This window comes from Salvelinus fontinalis, chromosome 4, assembly GCF_029448725.1.
Source record: "Salvelinus fontinalis isolate EN_2023a chromosome 4, ASM2944872v1, whole genome shotgun sequence".
NCBI lineage: Eukaryota > Metazoa > Chordata > Actinopteri > Salmoniformes > Salmonidae > Salvelinus > Salvelinus fontinalis.
Window position 1 is genome coordinate 41,115,522 of NC_074668.1, and position 18,919 is coordinate 41,134,440.

An 18,919-nucleotide genomic window follows, 5' to 3' on the forward strand; every position below is an offset into this window, starting at 1 on the left:
TGTGTATTATACAATATTGCATAACTACAGTAAGTCTATATTGCTCTAGGCAATTCTATGTTCCTTCCGAATGCGGCCTTTTGAAGAGTCAGTCGTCCTTTTGTTGCTCCGAATGAACTGATGAAGCCAAGCTTAAAACAACGTCAGTGTGTGTGTGTGTGTGTGTGTGTGTGTGTGTGTGTGTGTGTGTGTGTGTGTGTGTGTGTGTGTGTGTGTGTGTGTGTGTGTGTGTGTGTGTGTGTGTGTGTGTGTGTGTGTGTGTGTGTGTGTGTGTGTGTGTGTGTGTGTGAGTCATGACCCCGGCTACAGAGGAACAGAACAATACACTACCATCTCTAGTGTGACTCATTGTGCTACAGTACTATGTATTTTATGTTCTGCATTGTTGATCCGTAGATTAATACAATTTAATACTAGCTATACTGTTAAAGTGAGAATTCAATCTGTACTTATTTACAATTTAGACCTATTGTGCAGAATATGTATTGTTTATTCATTGGAGCTTTGGATACTGTTGATGTTTTTCCGTAACATCGAACACTCAGTCCAGCAGGGGGGGTTAAGAGGGGTTAATAAGGATGAGGGATACAGTGGGTAACAGCACACAGGGAGACATAGCCAAGAGTTTAACAGTGAGTTGTCTGAGGGGCACAGAGAAGGAGTGAGAGAAAGAGAGAGTTACTCACGATATACTGTAGGCGCAGGAGTTGGTGCAGGCCGTGTGGAGGAAGGGAAGGAAAGAGAGAAGAATCAAGTTAAGACACTTTAGTAATAAATAAAGAACTTGACAGAGAGATATACGGTTGGGAGAGCTAGCTGTCAATCATATGCTATTCCAGTCAAGGACACTGTGTGCATCACAAATGGCATCCTATTCCCTATATAGTGCACTACTTTTCACCAGAGCCCTATAGGCCCTGGTCAAAAGTACTGCACTATATAGGGGATATAGTGCAGGGCCTCCATGGGGAGTATGAGGGGGGGACAGATGACGCAGAGGGTAGGAGGGACAGCGACAGATGGAGAAGAAAAATAAACAAAGACGTTGACAGATGTGCACAGAGAGGTAGCGATGGAGAGAGAGAGAGAGCGTGGGATCCAGGGGGACGGCCAGATAGGAGATGAGTGGAGTGAGAGAGGGAGCAGGGAGAATGACAGTGGCGTGCTGGGAGTGCAGGGTGTGTGTGGGCCGTAATTACTAGTTCAACCAGACAGGTGATAATTAAGCAGTCAGCAGTAGTGTGTGTGTGTGTGTGTGTGTGTGTGTGTGTGTGTGTGTGTGTGTGTGTGTGTGTGTGTGTGTGTGTGTGTGTGTGTGCGTGCGTGCGTGCGTGCGTGCGTGCGTGCGTGCGTGCGTGCGTGCGTGCGTGCGTGCGTGCGTGCGTGTGTGTGTGTGTGTGTGTAGACTAATGAACCTGCTCATGCAACACACAGTGCCCAAGGTCCGAAGGCCTTGCACAGTCATTAGCCCTTCTGTACTGCATGACAGAGCCTCTCTCAAACTACTGGCCTCCAACTGTGTCCAGGGTAGAGCCATGTGAAGGAGTCGAAACATCTCAAATGGTACCCTTTTCCCTTTATAGAGCACTATATACTGTTGGGAATCCGGTGCATATTTGGGAGGCACTCTGAACTCTCATCTATCTTTAGATCCGTGTTGAGAACACAGAACTCTTGAGGAAGCCATGTCATGTTCGTTAGGAGTGTGTTATATCTGGACTGGGAGTATCCTATACTCACGCCTGCATTGTTGTGGTTGCCGTCTGGAAGCTGAACATATTCTCTTTGGGGAACCAGCTATTAGGGTTGTCCTCTACATACCAAGGAAACAAAGCAGAAGTTTAGCCCACAACATAAGACTCCAACTGTTGTTCTCTCTCAGCAGATACCATGCTTCATACAATGTTAGAGCTGAGATCCGTATTAGGGGAAACAGTGCCACTGGCCACCATGGGGGATTTGTTATTGATTTTGTTTATCAAACCAGGGGTTATCAAACTTTTTGGGGGCCGGGGACCCCTTTTTTGATAGCAAATTAGTCAGGTACCCCCTCTAACCAAGTCTCGGGCCCTGGGAAAGAACATTTTAAAGGCTCGCCTCTTGGCATTGGAGAGAAAATGATGCAGTTTTCAAGGTCACACCTACTCATTCGATGGTTTTTCTTTATTTTTTTACTATTTTCTACATTGTAGATTAATAGTCAAGACATCAAAACTATGAAATAAGATATGGAATCATGTAGTAACCAAAAAAATGTTAAACAAATCAAAATAGATTTTATATTTTATATTGGCTCAAACACATTAAGAAGGAAAGAAATTCCACAATTTAACTTTTAACAAGGCACACCTGTTAACCTCTAACAAGCCTCTACCCCGGATCCGGGAGCACCCCCCCCCCCCCCCCACACTGATTAGCATCGCTAGCATAGCGTCACAATTAAATAGTAGCATCTAAATATCATTAAATCACAAGTCCAAGACACCTAATGAAAGATACAGATCTTGTGAATAAAGTCACCATTTCAGATTTTTAAAATGTTTTACAGGGAAGACAAAATATGTAAATCTATTAGCTAACCATGTTAGCAAAAGACACCCTTTTTCTTTGTCCACCATTTTTTCTCAACACCAGTAGCTATCACCAATTCGGCTAAACTAAGATATTGATAGCCACTAACCAAGAAAAAACCTCATCAGATGACAGTCTGATAACATATTTATGGTATAGGATAGGTTTTGTTAGAAAAATGTGCATATTTCAGGTATAACTCATAGTTTGCCATTGCAGCCAGCATCACAAATCTCACCAAAGCTCCTAGAATTACTACAGACAGCAACCTGTATTACCAATTTACTCATCATAAAACATTTCTTAAAAATACACAGCACATAGCAATGGACAGACACAGATCTTGTGAATTCAGACAACATTTCAGATTTTCTAAGTGTTTTACGGCGAAAACACAATAAATCGTTATATTAGCATACCATATACGCAAACGTTACCCGAGCACTGATTCTAGCCAAAGAGAGCGATATCATATCATCGCCAAAATATATTAATTTTTTCACTAACCTTCTCAGAATTCTTCAGATGACACTCCTGTAACATCATATTACAACATACATATACAGTTTGTTCGAAAATGTGCATATTTAGCCATAAAAAAACGTGGTTATACAATGAAAATAGTAGCAAAACAAGCCTGGAAATGTCGGTCGCCATCTTTGAGTGATCTAGTTTAATCAATAGCTAATCATATACTTGACTAAAAAATACAGGGTTGACAGGAATCGAAAGACAAATTAGTTCTTAATGCAATCGCTGATTTACATTTTTTTAATTATCCTTACTTTTCAATACAGGTTGCGCCAAGCGAAGCTATACAAAACAAGATGGCGGCGTAAGCTTTAACATTTTTCGACAGAAACACGATTTATCATCATAAATTGTTCTTACTGTGAGCTGTTCTTCCATCAGAATCTTGGGCAAAGAATCCTTTCTTGGGTCTAATCTTCTTTTGGTCGAAAGATGTCCACTTGTCCGTCGAAATGCCCACTAACGTACGACCGGGAGCCCGAAATGTGCCCAGCGCGTCAAAGTGCACAACAAAGCAATGCCTCAAAATCGCACTAAAAGGATATAAATTGCTATACAACGGTTCAAATTAACTACCTTATGATGCTGTTAACACCTATAACGGGTGAAAACATGACCGGAGAAATATTACTGGCTACACTAATGCTTGGAAAAAGAGCAGGGCGGTGTCCACCGCGCGTCCGGCGCAGCTGGAAAAGAGTTCCTACCTACAGGTTTTTTTCTTTTATAGTGGCTGTGATTGCGCAATCGATACCATTCAAAGCGTCATCACGTAAAGGCATCCAGGGGAAGACGTAAGCAGTGTCCGTATCCTCATAGCGTTCACAGTGGCCTTTAAACTGACTCCAGATCAGGGGCCAAAATGTGTGAAATCTGACTCCATGTCAGGGAAATTGCTGTAGAATGAGTTCTGTTCCACTCAGAGACAAAATTCCAACGGCTATAGAAACTAGAGAGTGTTTTCTATCCAATAATAGTAATAATATGCATATTGTACGATCAAGAATTGAGTAGGAAGCCGTTTCATCTGTAGAGACAATTATGCTAATTTGAAACAGCACCCCCTATAGTCGCAAGAAGTTAATTGAAATGCATTCCAGGTGACTACCTTATGAAGCTGGTTGAGAGAATGCTAAGAGTGTGCAAAACTGTCATCAAGGCAAAGGGTGGCTACTTTGAAGAATCTGAAATATAATTTTTGTTTAACATTTTCTGGGTTACTACATAATTCCCTATGTGTTAGTTCATAGTTTTGATGTCTTCACTATTATTCCATAGTAAAAATAAAGAAAAAACCTTGAATGAGTAGGTGTGATTGAGATTTAGCTGCGGGCCCCCTGCAGTACCACCGCGGGCCCCACTGTTTGAAGTAACATCATTGTTGTTGTAATATTACAAACGGACATGGCAGTTTCACCGATACAGATTCCAACCTTAAGTGCTTTGCGTTTGAGAAAAACATTATGTTGCAAATGAATCTTATCATAGTGGACAAGGGATGGAGATAATGAGATATATAGACACCGAAGGCCCCACTCCCCTCCACCCCCCCCCCCCCCCCTCCTCCTCCTCCTCACCTCTCTCCTCAGCAGAGCCTTGTCTGTCTCTGTCTCTGTCTCGGTCCTCGCTGTACATCCTCTCCAGCTTCTTCCTTTGTTTGCCTCCGTCTTGCGGGGACGTCTCCAGATCCAGGGAGCGCTGGCTCTGACATGGGGCCCTGATGCAGGTCACAGACTCTGGGGTGCAGTCCTCCCGCGAGCCCCCCCTCCGCACCCCCCAGTCCCGGATGTTATGGGCGCTCCCCGAGCTCTGCAGGGGCTGGGACTGGGACCTGTGGTTCTGTGGGCCATGGTTATGGTTGCCACGGTGATGGTTGCCACCACCGCCGCCGCGTTGGTATTTGCTGCCTGGTGGTTGTGGATTTGAGTACGAGGGCTGGTTGGAGGAGGGAGGAGGGGACGGGGGCTGCTTCAGCACCTCCAGCTCCAGGCTCTCCTCACTGCCTCGGCCCCCTAGCATGCCTCCCTCCCTGGTGATGGTGTAGACCCGCTGGGCAGCTGGCTTCAGGCCCGTCAGACTTCCCCCAGTGGACCTGGGAGGCGGCTGCTGCTCCTCAAAGGAGAAGCTGCGCTCCACTGAGAGCCCTGCTGAGAGCCTGCGCTTGGACGGTCCTGTGGGCTGCAAACTATCTGGCTGCAGGGTGCTGGGCTGGGGCTGGAGACTGCTGGGCTGGGAATGCAGGGTGCTGGGCTGTGACTGGAGACTGTGGGCCTGGGGCTGATTCTGAGGCTGTAGGTTGTTGTGGAAACGACTGAGGTCAGGGGAGTCTGTGTCTTGGCCGATAAAGGTATCAGACAGCAGGTGATCTGGAGAGAGGGAGAGAGAGCGAGAGAGAGAGAGAGAGAAAGAGAGAGAGAGAGAGAGAGATAGAGAGAGAGGGGGCGAAGAGATGAGCTGTTCGTCTTGTGATCTCAAGGCCTTGGCAACATTTGAGCAAACATCAGGGAGCCAAGAAAGCTTTTGGGAGATGAGAGGGGGAATGAGATGTGAAGAGATGGATGACGGAGAAGGGGAATTGGGAGGGATTTTGAGAGGATAAGTTGAAGGATAGAAGGGGTTTGGCAGACTTGCCCAGTCCTGGGCCTTGGGAGGACACACCCTCTCACAGTAAAATATGCCAGATATAATATGGTCAAATTTTCAGAGCATTCTCTGCTTCTAACTGCTATACAGTGAGATGAGAGGAAGGCCGAGTGATAAGGAAGGTCCTTGGAAAGGTCAAGCCATGTAATGAGGAAAGCTCTGGAATGTACAAGATGAGGTTGGGATGTAGGCTACCAGATGAGGCTGGGCACAGGTGAAGAGGTTGCCTACCTGAGCCGGCACGGTTCTCAGGGTGTGTGTGAGACAGGTAATCTCCAAAAGCTCTGGCTGCTCTGCAAAAAGAAGCACAACACAACACTGATTAGCACTGGACCACTGGCAGCCTGCCTGCCTGCCTGACTGCCTGACTGCCTGCCTGCCACCGTGAGCCTTCCTGCTGACTCCAACTGAGAGTGATTCACTATTCCAATGCGTCACCTACTCAGTAGCTAGCTACGTGCCAAATAGCTTCAGATTCCCTATAGTGTACTACTTTTGACCGGGGCCCATAGGGTTCTGGTTAAAAGTAGTGCACTTTAATAGGAAATAGGGTTCCATTTGCGACGCAAGCAATGTTCTATGATTGTCTTGCGCAATCATTGATTAACCTGAACATTTGTCTCATTGACTTGACTTTACTCTGATTTCCCTATGGAACTGTCTTCTTCAGCAGAAACTACTCGAGAAGGTCACTTCACGCTGCTAGTCTATCTATACATTGCAAACATGTTCATGGTACGTGTCCTACACAGTGGCAATTATTCTCTCCTACAGAAGGTGAAATCCAATATGCAGTGTGTTCCAGACAGGTTTGATATGATTCCTCACGCTTGCACACACATACACAAATACACACACAGACAAGCACAGACACACACATGCATGCACACACACAAGCACACATAGTCACGTGGGGAGCACTGGGCATGGAGAGTTAGAAGAAGGATGTGGGAGACTGAGTATGTACATGAATTCAATCGTTATCTTCGTAAAACTTAAAAGCACTCCTTTCACATGTCACAAATTCAATCTCCCCTACGGTTTGTTAGCATGGGCCTGGGGATAGATTTGCAATACGAAACAAAAGCCACGTGCAATTCTCTTCTCCAGGTTTAATACTTCCTAATACGATCTGCCATGTACTGTACCACACACAGTAGCAGGGTCATTTAATTCGGTTTTAGACTTTTGTGACAAATGTGTCTTCCATATGGCACCCTACAGTATTTCCTAACAGCGCACTACTTTTCACCAGGGGCCACGGGGCTTTGGTCAGAGGTAGTGGACCTATTAGGGAATAGGGTGCCATTTGGAACACAAACAGAGGCGTTCTAACTGGCCAACTTGGAATGTGAACAGTGCTTCAGACATGGTCATGGGAAGGCTGTAAACTGTGCAGACTTTTTATTCCAGCTCAGTGCTAAACTACCAGATTACAATCAAGACCATTGTTGAATCAGGTTTTAAGTGTTGTGCCGGAACAAAAGCCTGCACAATCTGCGGCTCCATGACCAACCCTCTGACAAAGGATTTCATACGGAACATCTTTATGAATACTTAAAACGTAATAGGGTGGGTTATGAAATATTACCATACAATTCATTATAATTCTTCAACATCAATTTCTTTAAAAAAATCATTTTCCCAATTCCCTTTCCTTTAAAATGTGGAGTGAATGTGGAAATGTTTTATTTAGTGGCTAGAGCTATTGTTCTCGCTCTCTTAATTGGCAACAGAAAAAAAACATGGTCAGCAGTACTAAGTGGTTTAACAGTGGTAATTAGATCAACTCTTGAACGCAAACACATTTCTACAAACACATTTCTACAAACACATCTCTAAGCACGCCCACATAGCTATGCAGACTTCACATAATATTGGCTAGAGACACAGAGGATACAGCCTAACACAAGTAGAGCATGTGCGCACATATTTACAAACATATGACACGCATGCGTGCGTGCGCGCACACACACACACACACACCTACATAGATACACAGGGCTATAATCCTCCCCCCCAGTCAGTGGTGCTGGCTGGTGTTGTGCAGTCTGTACACATCTCCGGGGGATGCTGCTATGAAATGGGATTGCTTTGTTGTTGTAGCCATGGCCCTCTCCCTGCTACAACACACACACTCAAACTAATTAAATATGAGGCAGCACGTGTAGCAGCTCTCTCCCTGAAAACGCACGTTGGCATTTATTGGGATGACTCATGTACTGGAGGCAGCTCTGTAGTCACTAGCTAGCACAGGCACAAAGTCATAAAATCTGATTTTAAACCAAACCCTAACCTTAACCACACTGCTAACCTTATGCCTAACCCTAACCTCACTGCTAACCGTATGCCTAACCCTAACCTAACCACACTGCTAACCTTATGCCTAACCCTAAGCACACTGCTAACCTTATGCTTAACCCTAACCTTAACCACACTGCTAACCTTATGCCTAACCTTAACCACACTGCTAACCTTATGCCTAACCCTAACCTTAACCGCACTGCTAACCTTATGCCTAACCCTAACCATACTGCTAATGTTATGCCTAACCTTAACCACACTGCTAACCTTAAATGAAGACCAAAAAGCAATTTTGTGTTTTCATAAATGTTTCCGATATATAGGCTAGCTAATTTTGACTCTGCAGCTGGCACATCTAGTGGAAATCGCTTCATCCCAATAAACAACCTGCCCTGAAAAGTCCCAGTAACTGATAGAGAGAGGGAGAGGAAAGAATGCTATCATCCCTTATCTCTCTGGCTCCACTCCTTTCTATACACATTCTAAAGGGATGTGTGTAAAAGGTCATGGGGATGACAAAACACATTCACAACAACCACTTCCAGAGGACAAACTAGCTAGTGGCATGGAGCCAATCTCCTTGTGACACTACAAAGGTCCAATACAACACCAACTGATATATCTCTGTTCCTAGCTCACCTTGGATTGCAATCATGCTTATTGAAGTAAGAAAGTGGAGAAGATTATTTAAGAAGAGTGATGTAAAACCAAATTGCATGTTCTGTGAAAGCAGAGCAAATGCCTTTGCTTTTGTCTGTGGTGCTACAATGTATAGGGAAGTAAACACCCTCATGTATACAGTGGTGTGGTCAGGCAGGAATAGTGTAGCCAAGCCTTGTCACGTTCCTGACCTTATTTCCTTTATTTTGTCTTTGTTTAGTATGGTCAGGACGTGAGCTGGGTGGGCATTCTATGTTATGTGTTTCTATGTTGGGTTCTTTTCAATTAGCCTGATATGGTTCTCAATCAGGGGCAGGTGTTTTACGTTTCCTCTGATTGAGAACCATATTAAGGTAGGCTGTTCACACTGTTTGTTTGTGGGTGATTGTTCCTGTGTCAGTGTTTGTGCCACACGGGACTGTTTCGTTTGTTAGTTTGTTCCTGTTTGTGCGTTCTTCGTTGTCTGTAAGTTCTCATGTTCAGGTCTGTTTACGTCGTTTGTTATTTTGTAGTTGTTCAAGTGTGCTTCGTGTTCGTTTTTAAATAAATCATTATGAATTCAACCTACGCTGCATATTGGTCCGATCCATGCTCCTCCTCAGACGAGGAGAAGAACGAACGTTACAAGCCTATACATCACGCTGCTGTGCCTGGGGACATATACAGTGGGGAGAACAAGTATTTGACACTGCAGGTTTTGCAGGTTTTCCTACTTACAAAGCATGTAGAGGTCTGTAATTTTTATCATAGGTACACTTCAACTGTGAGAGACGGAATCTAAAACAAAAATCCAGAAAATCACATTGTATGATTTTTAAGTAATTCATTTGCATTTTATTGCATGACATCAGTATTTGATACATCAGAAAAGCCAAACTTAATATTTGGTACAGAAACCTTTGTTTGCAATTACAGAGATCATACGTTTCCTGTAGTTCTTGGCCAGGTTTGTACACACTGCAGCAGGGATTTTGGCCCACTCCTCCATACAGACCTTCTCCAGATCCTTCAGGTTTCGGGGCTGTCACTGGGCAATACGAACTTTCAGCTCCCTCCAAAGATTTTCTATTGGGTTCAGGTCTGGAGACTGGTTAGGCCACTCCAGGACCTTGTGATGCTTCTTACGGAGCCACTCCTTAGTTGCCCTGGCTGTGTGTTTCGGGTCGTTGTCATGCTGGAAGACCCAGCCACGACCCATCTTCAATGGTCTTACTGAGGGAAGGAGGTTGTTGGCCAAGATCTCGCGATACATGGCCCCATCCATCCTCCCCTCAATACGGTGCAGTCGTCCAGTCCCCTTTGCAGAAAAGCATCCCCAAAGAATGATGTTTCCACCTCCATGCTTCACAGTTGGGATGGTGTTCTTGGGGTTGTACTCATCCTTCTTCCTCCAAACACGGCGAGTGGAGTTTAGACCAAAAAGCTCTATTTTTGTCTCATCAGACCACATGAACTTCTCCCATTCCTCCTCTGGATTATCCAGATGGTCATTGGCAAACTTCAGACGGGCCTGGACATGCGCTGGCTTGAGCAGGGGGACCTTGCGTGCGCTGCAGGATTTTAATCCATGACGGCGTAGTGTGTTACTAATGGTTTTCTTTGAGACTGTGGTCCCAGCTCTCTTCAGGTCATTGACCAGGTCCTGCCATGTAGTTCTGGGCTGATCCCTAACCTTCCTCATGATCATTGATGCCCCACGAGGTGAGATCTTGCGGTCCCAGACCGAGGGTGATTGACCGTCATCTTGAACTTCTTCCATTTTCTAATAATTGCGCCAACAGTTGTTGCCTTCTCACCAAGCTGCTTGCCTATTGTCCTGTAGCCCATCCCAGCCTTGTGCAGGTCTACAATTTTATCCCTGATGTCCTTACACAGCTCTCTGGTCTTGGCCATTGTGGAGAGGTTGGAGTCTGTTTGATTGAGTGTATGGACAGGTGTCTTTTACACAGGTAACGAGTTCAAACAGGTGTAGTTAATACAGGTAATGAGCAGGAGGGCTTCTTAAAGAAAAACTAACAGGTTTGTGAGAGCCGGAATTCTTACTGGTTGGTAGGTGATCAAATACTGATGTCATGCAATAAAATGCAAATGAATTACTTAAAAATCATACAATGTGATTTTCTGGATTTTTGTTTTAGATTCCGTCTCTCACAGTTGAAGTGTACCTATGATAAAAAATTACAGACCTCTACATGCTTTGTAAGTAGGAAAACCTGTCAAATCGGCAGTGTATCAAATACTTGTTCTCCCATACAGTGTGGTGCAATGTAAATACATTATACTGATGTGTATGCAGAGGGCTGTGACGACAAAATGCATTAGGGGCCTTAATAGAGGACATGAGTAGGGTAACCTGACCAGGAAAAACTACAGGCCCTAGTTATAAGCCCAGAGTTGTTCCTCATCAGGTAATCAGGAAGGAATCCTGGCCCATAGACATGAAGAAAGAAAAGTGCAGCTCAATGAGGTAGTGCCTGAAGTAACTGTCTTAAGCCTCTTTCTACCATTTGGGTCAAAAAGCCAGCCTTCAGTGTTCTGGCCCTGGGTGTCTTAGTGAAATCATGAGTGTAGCCCAGCTACTGGGTGTCTCATTGACACCAAACCGGGCTCTTTTATAATGTGTTAGAGTCATTTGGGAAAGAGGGGCACAGAGTGTTCCTGCTCAGCCACTGAATCTCATCACAGATCTCCTAACTGAGGGGATGACCTCTTTATGAGACACCCTATGTATCTCTCTCTCCCCATCTTTCTCACCTTCCCTCTCTCCCTCCATCCCACCCTCTCTCTCTCTCTCGCCTTTCCCTAGAGTCTTCCTCTCTATCTCCCTCAGTCCCTCTCTCTCTCTCGCCTTCTCTTCTCGACTCTGTTCTCTCTCCAATACAAATACATCCAATTGAGTGAAATGACAAGATGACACAACAAATATCAAGTTGGCCACTTAGCGTCTTAGTTTCTTGTCCTCAATTGCTCTCTCTCTCTCTCTCTCTCTCTCTCTCTCTCTCTCTCTCTCTCTCTCTCTCTCTCTCGGGGAGTCAAATGGAAATCTCTAATTTGGCAGGCCTTCAAAGTACCTGCTGGCCGCTTTCTCCGTTTCACTCTCTACACTGTGGTTCTTAGGTGATTAAATTGATGTTTATCAGAGTCCGTAAGAATGATTGCTTCGTAATTGGATTAAACAACAACAACAACACCAGATGTAGGAAATCACTGGGTAGTTAATGCCAAGTAAGCTTAATCAGTATTTTGACCACACGCAGACAGTCTCAGCCTACGGCACCGTGTTCCCTACATAGTGCACTAGTTTTTTTTTTCAGGGCCTCTATTGGGAACAGGGTGCCATTTGGAACGCAACCCTCAGCCCTACTTTGCATAACATGATGAGTTATGCTGAGCGCGAGCACCGTAGCCGGCCCAGCCGCTGAGTGTGCAGTGTTAGTTTCTGACCCGCTGTGTCCTGCGTTCCATTCGGCTGTTCCGTCTGCCGTTGGCGCAACAGTAACACGGGCGTAATTACTCAGATCAATGAGGGCCAGGCAGCCTCCACTGTACAGTATCACTGTCTCCCTGTGTCATTCCAGTCCAGGCTCCCTCTACAGGCTGTAATCAGAGTAATTGCAGCAGCTAGATACCACAGATACATCCCCTCTGCACTGTAATCCCTGCCATACAGGGGCGGCAGGTAGCCTAGTGGTTAGAGCGTTGGACTAGTAACCGAAAGGTTGCAAGTTCGAATCCCCGAGCTGACAAGGTAAAAAAAATCTGTCGTTCTGCACCTGAACAAGGCAGTTAACACACTGTTCCTAGGCCGTCATTGAAAATAAGAATTTGTTCTTAATAGACTTGCCTGGTTAAATATATATATATTTGTAAGTTGCTCTGGATAAGAGTGTCTGCTAAATGATGTAAATGTACAGAGGTGAGAGTGAGAGAGCACCCACTCTATTATCATCTGGGAGCCCTAATCTAAAGTATTTGTCCTCTCTGGATGTCCCTCTGACTGCCTGAGAGCACAGAGAGAAAATTGAACACAGGTTGGGTGAAAAGGCTGGCGGCTTAATTAAGATACATTAGCACTGAGATGGCCTGAGATTCAGACAATAAATACTAGGTGTCAGGCAGACAATTACCTCTCTGTCAGAAGTGGCTGTAGGTTCAGCACTAGGGCAGCGTGTGACTGTGTAATACAATGATTGCGTCCGAACTGGCACCCTAGTCCCTACACTGTGTGCTACTTTTGACTAAAGGGCTCTGGTCAAAAATAGTTGACTATATAGGGAATAAGGTGCCAGTTTGGACGCACCCACCCCAACGCCAATGTACAATATCCTAATGGAATACACCAAGAGGCTGCTGAACCAGCTATTCCTCATATCAATGCCATGGCACCAGATGCGTCTCAGGCCTGTAATGTGGATGTAGAATAATTAGGAGAGAAGCCAAGATGCGCCGTAATAACCAGAAAGGGCTAATCGTGACTGTAATGGAGCTAACCTCCACTGTGCTCTCTGCTGTGTTCAGCAATACAGTCAATGGTCAGCACTGCTCTGCAAGTGGCCACACAATACATTCTGCCTGGTATATGATGAGTAGAGCAATGACCTGACATTGTACAACAGATGACACAGTTTTGTCAACACTTCTGGAGTTCTATTGACTTGCATAGCCAGAGAAAGCGAACTTCAATCCGCCTGCAATAATTGTCCTCCTAATTCTACTAAAATACCCAGTGTAGCCAAGTATACACTTATTCTAATGTTACCAGGCCAAATACATCAATATTGTGTTCCAGTGCATTGTCAGGTACACATATCAGTCCATTTACCTTGAGGGCATAAATATACCTCTTGGCTGAAACCACTCTCAGTCTTGTGTCCAGCAACCGTCCATGTAACGGTCCTGACCTGTTTTATGTTGTTTTTTGTATGTGTTTAGGTCAGGGCATGTGTTTTGGGTGGGCAGTCTATGTTATCTGTTTCTATGTTGGTTTTGGTTGCCTGGTATGGCTCTTAATTAGAGGCAGGTGTTTTGCATTCTCCTCTAATTAAGAGTCATATTTAGGTAGGGTGTTCTCACTGTTTGTTTGTGGGTGATTGTCTCCTGTGTCTGTGTCGATGTTACACCATACGGGATTGTTTCGGTTTGTTCGTGCGTTTTTGTAGTAAGTACTTGTTCGTTCGTTCTGCGTGTGTTATGTCAGTTCGTCGTACTAAGTCTGTCTACTTTCGTTTTGTTATTTTGTTAGTTTATTCAAGTATAGTTTGTTTCGTTTTGTCTTGTAAATAAAATTCATCATGTATTCACAACCCGCTGCGCCTTGGCTCGATCACTACTCCTCCTCTTCTTATGAAGAGAGAGAGGAACGCCGTTACAGTCCAGTCCAGCATTGCAAGATGAATAATAGAACATACCAGAATAAAGAAGTAGACGGTATCCTGTCTGTGTCCTTACCTTGTTACCCATTTTACCTTTATTCTAGCAGTAAATAAGATATGCCGTAAGATATGTCCTAGGTAACACGGGGTAATTGTCATGACAAGGGTGTCCATGTTCGCTACATGGAAAAAGTGACCTTCAATGTTTAGCCGCTGGTGTTGGAGACCAATCAGCCAGTGATTATGATTCTGAGGCAGAAGTGATGTAAAACCACCCCACCATTACATTGATGGATTTTATAGTCTATCTACAAGATGGTTAAAAAAAAGTCCATAACTCATGGGAATTATACCATCATAGTGTTTAAAGTGAACACTAAAGTTAAGGGTGATTGCTTTCTGAAGAGTCTGGAACACGTCTCGAAATCTGTCATAGAAAAAGTGGAAAACACAGCTCTTGGGCCTCAGTCCAATAATATGTGTCTTTGATAATGTGATCAGTTTGATTGACGGTGTGTGTTAGAGAGACAGAAAGACTAAGATGAGAAACAGAGAATGAGAGGAGAATGAGTGTGTGAGACAAAGAGATTGTGTGTGCGGGTATGTGAGAGAGAGAGGTAGAAAGAGAGAGGTAGAGATAGAGAGGGGTAGAGAGAGAGAGAGAGTGGCAGAGAGGTAGAGAGAGGTAGAGGTAGGTAGAGAGAGAGAGGTAGAGAGAGGTAGAAAGAGAGTGGTAGAGAGAAAGAGAGGTAGAGAGAGAGAGAGAGAGAGAGGTCGAAAGAGAGAGGTAGAGAGAGAGAGAGAGAAGTAGATACAGGGGTAGAGAGGGGTAGAGGCTGTGTGAGAGAGAGGTAGAGAGAGAGGGAGAGGTAGAAAGAAAGAGGTAGAGTGAGAGAGAGGTAGAGAGAGAGAGATAAAGAAAGAGAGCGTATAAAATACATTTTCTGGTACACCATAGATGCCAGAGACTGTTGGCTGGAAAGCTTAAAAATTATGGAAACTTTTTAGAAATGTGTTGTTGCCTATATGCTACATGCCATTTGGAAATCAAGGGTTTAGGATTCATTTTTGTGTGCAGTTGATTGGTAGCATTTCATATGCCTTTTCATATCAGATCACACACTCACACATATAGGGTTCTTCAGTTTGTTCCCATAGGTGAACCCTTTTTGGTGCTAGCTAGAAGCCTTTGCTTCTACCTAGCACCCTAGAACCCTATATGATATGAAGGGTTCTACAGAGAACCATTTTATCTTTGGAGGGTTCTTCCTAGAACCCTCTATGAATGGTTCCACCAGCCTTATTAGCCTTTAATTTAAAATGATTTCTGACAATACATTACATATTTCATAATGCCGTTCTTCGAGGGCCAAGTTATACCCATAATACAGTGGTGTTAGGAAACTCCTGGTTTAGAGGCCACATCAGGCCTGCAAATCACATTATGCTGGCTTGCAAAGGGATGTGAAATTACTATTGGAATCCAGACAGAGATAGGATATCCAACAAGTGGAATTTTGAATCACCTGCAACCTGCATTCAGAATGACTGCCAGGGTAGAGACGACTGAATACTGAGACTACCTCAATCATCTATACTAATAACAAATTGGATTCGTTTTGAAAAAAGATATGCTATTTATCTTTGTGTAGCATAAAATGAATCAATCAATGTACATGCAAAAACACAGATATTAAAAACAATTCTGAAAATCACCCTGCAGTAGAGCATGCTGGGAAATATGATAAATGCTTCTATGTAGAAACCTTCTTGCATGCCAAAAGAATCATCAAATAACCCTTTCTTCCAAAAACAGTTCTTAGGATGTCAAATGTTCTAGGTAGAACCCTTTGCCTTACAAAGAACCATTGACTTCCAAAATGGGTTCTTCAGATCAAAACGGTTATTGGTAGAAGCCTATCCCTGCACAAATAACCCTTTTGTAACCCTTTTTTCTAGGAGTTTAAATAACTTATCAAAATATGTTAAATACCATTACCCCATCATGGCTACTGGGCATTAAGAAGCTTGATTAGTACAAAGGGTACTGCTTGAGTTACAACACAATAGCCTACAGTAGATAAATGGGTGATTTTGCAATTATGGGCATATGTAACATGTAAAAGAAAAATGTTTTGTCAGGAACTGGTAATGCCTGTGACTATTTTATTTGACAATACATGGACTTTACTCAATTTCCCTCTGTTTCCCTCTGCACATGTCATTACCATTGCATTATAAAACATTCCATTTTCATTTAAAACTGATTGAAAAACATCATGGGTTTTTGGATTATTTGGTTTATCTGACTATAGGATTTGGTACCACCACATTTATAAATAATTATTTTAATACCTTAATCTATAAACATGGGCCTTTGCTGGATGTGCTTGTATACCTGCACGGAGGTTACCATCAACAATGTAATTTCTTGTTCAAAATATTATATCATTTTTACAGTAGTTATATTGGGAACATATTTCTACTTGATGTAGACAGATGTGTGATATTTAATGTTTACATGTATTTTTTCTTAAGGAATATGTGTACATTACGGTGGTAATGACTCTGTGGCAGTGATACATTGCATTTGTTTAAAATAAATGAGTGGAAATCGATATCTAAAATATCATTGATTGCTACAAAGACAGTAAAATATCATTTACTAAGCACTATTGAGCAGGGGTATACCCATTATATACTAAAGGTATACAAATAGTCGCTACTTTGTAATGGTAATAATCTGGAAATCGTCATTACCAACACATTTTGTGGTGGTAATGACAGTGCTGGTAATGACAATTTGCAACATTTACGTATTTACCCGCCAGGCCATGAGTTTTACTTGGTTAATATGATCAGCTATCGTTTGATAAATTCCAACCACAACATAATGAAACATTATCTTTCAAATAGAGGATAACCTAGATGAGTTAGAGCCTTTGCTGTAATGACTCAGAATATTCTCTGATCTTGACATATTCAAAGTGACTTTTCTTGAAGATGGAGACATAATATAATACACTCTCCATGGCATATCCTTGTTCTCCACGGTCAGTTCCCAGTTCATGTGTGACTTATGATAAAAGCACTATAATGTATCGTTTTGTTCAGAGTAATGGTAATGACATAAAATTGTGGGACAACTGTATTTAGTAGAAAAAATATATATATTTAGGACTTATGACACATAACAAATCTATATAGCTTTCATTTATTTGACTCCTTTTCTAACCAGGTGCATTAAATATTTACAAATGATCATCATTTTCATGTTGAAATACATAGCAGAAGATCAAAAGTCAGGGTGTGAGACAATTGCCTTCTCAATGCGAAACAGTGGAATACAGGAATAAAATACTTTTGAAAATGACTCAAAAAACATATTTGAAAAATGAACAAAACGTTTAAGCTTATTTTAGTGTCAACTTATATGTGTAAAAGAAAACACTTTTTTTCTTTAACATAGTTGCAAAATCGCCCGAATAAGTAGTATAGCCTACAAATAAATGTCTCAGTGGTCTTACTAACTCGTATCTGTTACAAATTCACATGGCTGTCCAATGACTTGAAAAAAATGCATTATCATTGTAGCTAGCCCAATAAAAATAAAATACATTCGAGGAATATAAATTATGGGCTGATATGAAAGGAGATGTATCCATGAAATTAAATAAATAATTACAAATACTTTTGCGAAGCGGATATTTGATCACTCAACCCCACAACAGCAAACAGTGAAACACATTTGATAGGCTATCATTGATATATCATTGTAATATAGGTTTATAAAGGTTTTAGTTCGTTTGGAATTACTGCTTGAACAATAAAGCAGAGTCGCTATTCACCAACACGGCTATTCCAACCGTTATCAGCACCGCAACATGCACCTGGTTACACCCTGCATCTGATCACTAACGTTATACCTGCCAGCTACGGAGGAGCCCCCGGCCAGGCACTCACCTAACTTTTGCGGTCACAGAAGATATTGCATCGTTCCTTAAAGTCTTCCTTTTGGACACTGCAGTTCCCATGCTGAAGTGGAAACGACACGAGGAAAAAGCCAGATCATTACACTGATGGGCGCTCAGATATGAAGGAAATAAAAGCTTGTTGAAAACACGGAGGTAAAGCGGAACCACGGCAAATCAGAAAACTCCCCCTTTACCCTGAGTTGTAAAAAAATAAACCAGTTTTGTAATTTCATAGACTACTACTCAATTACGTTCAATCTGAAAAATATCTTGGTAACTATGGAAAGCTTTGTAGTGTGTGATTGTGAGCGCAGCTACAGCGTTGTTGACTCAGAGAGCAGAAAACGTGCCCGGCTCGTAGCGCGCGGTTGCTTGCATGCCCCTCGTGCTGTACTCCTTTATCACACACCCACTAGTGGTGAAAATGTTTCCACTAGTTAATACAACGACAGAGTCAAAATTGGCTATATCGTAAAAATTCCCCCCAAAATGTTTTGCTTTGTCCTCTTAATTTAAGATTTGTGTTAGGGATAATGTTAGCAGTTAATGTTAGGGTTAAGGTTAGGTTTAAAATCAGATTTTAAGAAGAGAAATTGTAGAAATAGGCGGGGTTTATGACTTTGTGGTTGTGGTAACTAGTGACGACCACGCTTCAGTTGAATCAGTTAGTTTCTTAACATACTGTATTTTGAGGACTGCCTTGTAAGAAGCAATATTTGTTGCACCCGTGAGGGAGAATGCCATACCAATTGAACTCCTATGGTGTTATAGTGCCCCATCAATTTAACATGTATAGGGGACAGATTGGAGTTGCAGCAAGTCTTGAACCTTAAATGGTTGAGCATTTTTCCATGTCCTTTTGGT

The 18,919-nt window shown here is 42.9% G+C and overlaps 1 protein-coding gene across 1 annotated transcript in view; it reads right to left on the reverse strand.

Annotated features, from left to right (window-relative positions):
• The window catches only part of LOC129853781 (NMDA receptor synaptonuclear signaling and neuronal migration factor-like), a 44,577-nt gene extending 26,019 nt beyond the window's left edge, over positions 1-18,558 (reverse strand). Inside the window, exons 1-5 of the mRNA XM_055920177.1 lie at positions 18,045-18,558; positions 5,977-6,038; positions 4,680-5,468; positions 1,741-1,813; positions 687-692 (exon numbers count right to left, since the gene is read on the reverse strand). Coding sequence (XP_055776152.1) covers positions 687-692; positions 1,741-1,813; positions 4,680-5,468; positions 5,977-6,038; positions 18,045-18,115 — 1,001 coding nt within the window. The 5' untranslated portion in view covers positions 18,116-18,558. The remainder of the gene's footprint in view (positions 1-686; positions 693-1,740; positions 1,814-4,679; positions 5,469-5,976; positions 6,039-18,044) is intronic.
• Between the last annotated feature and the right edge of the window lie 361 nt (positions 18,559-18,919).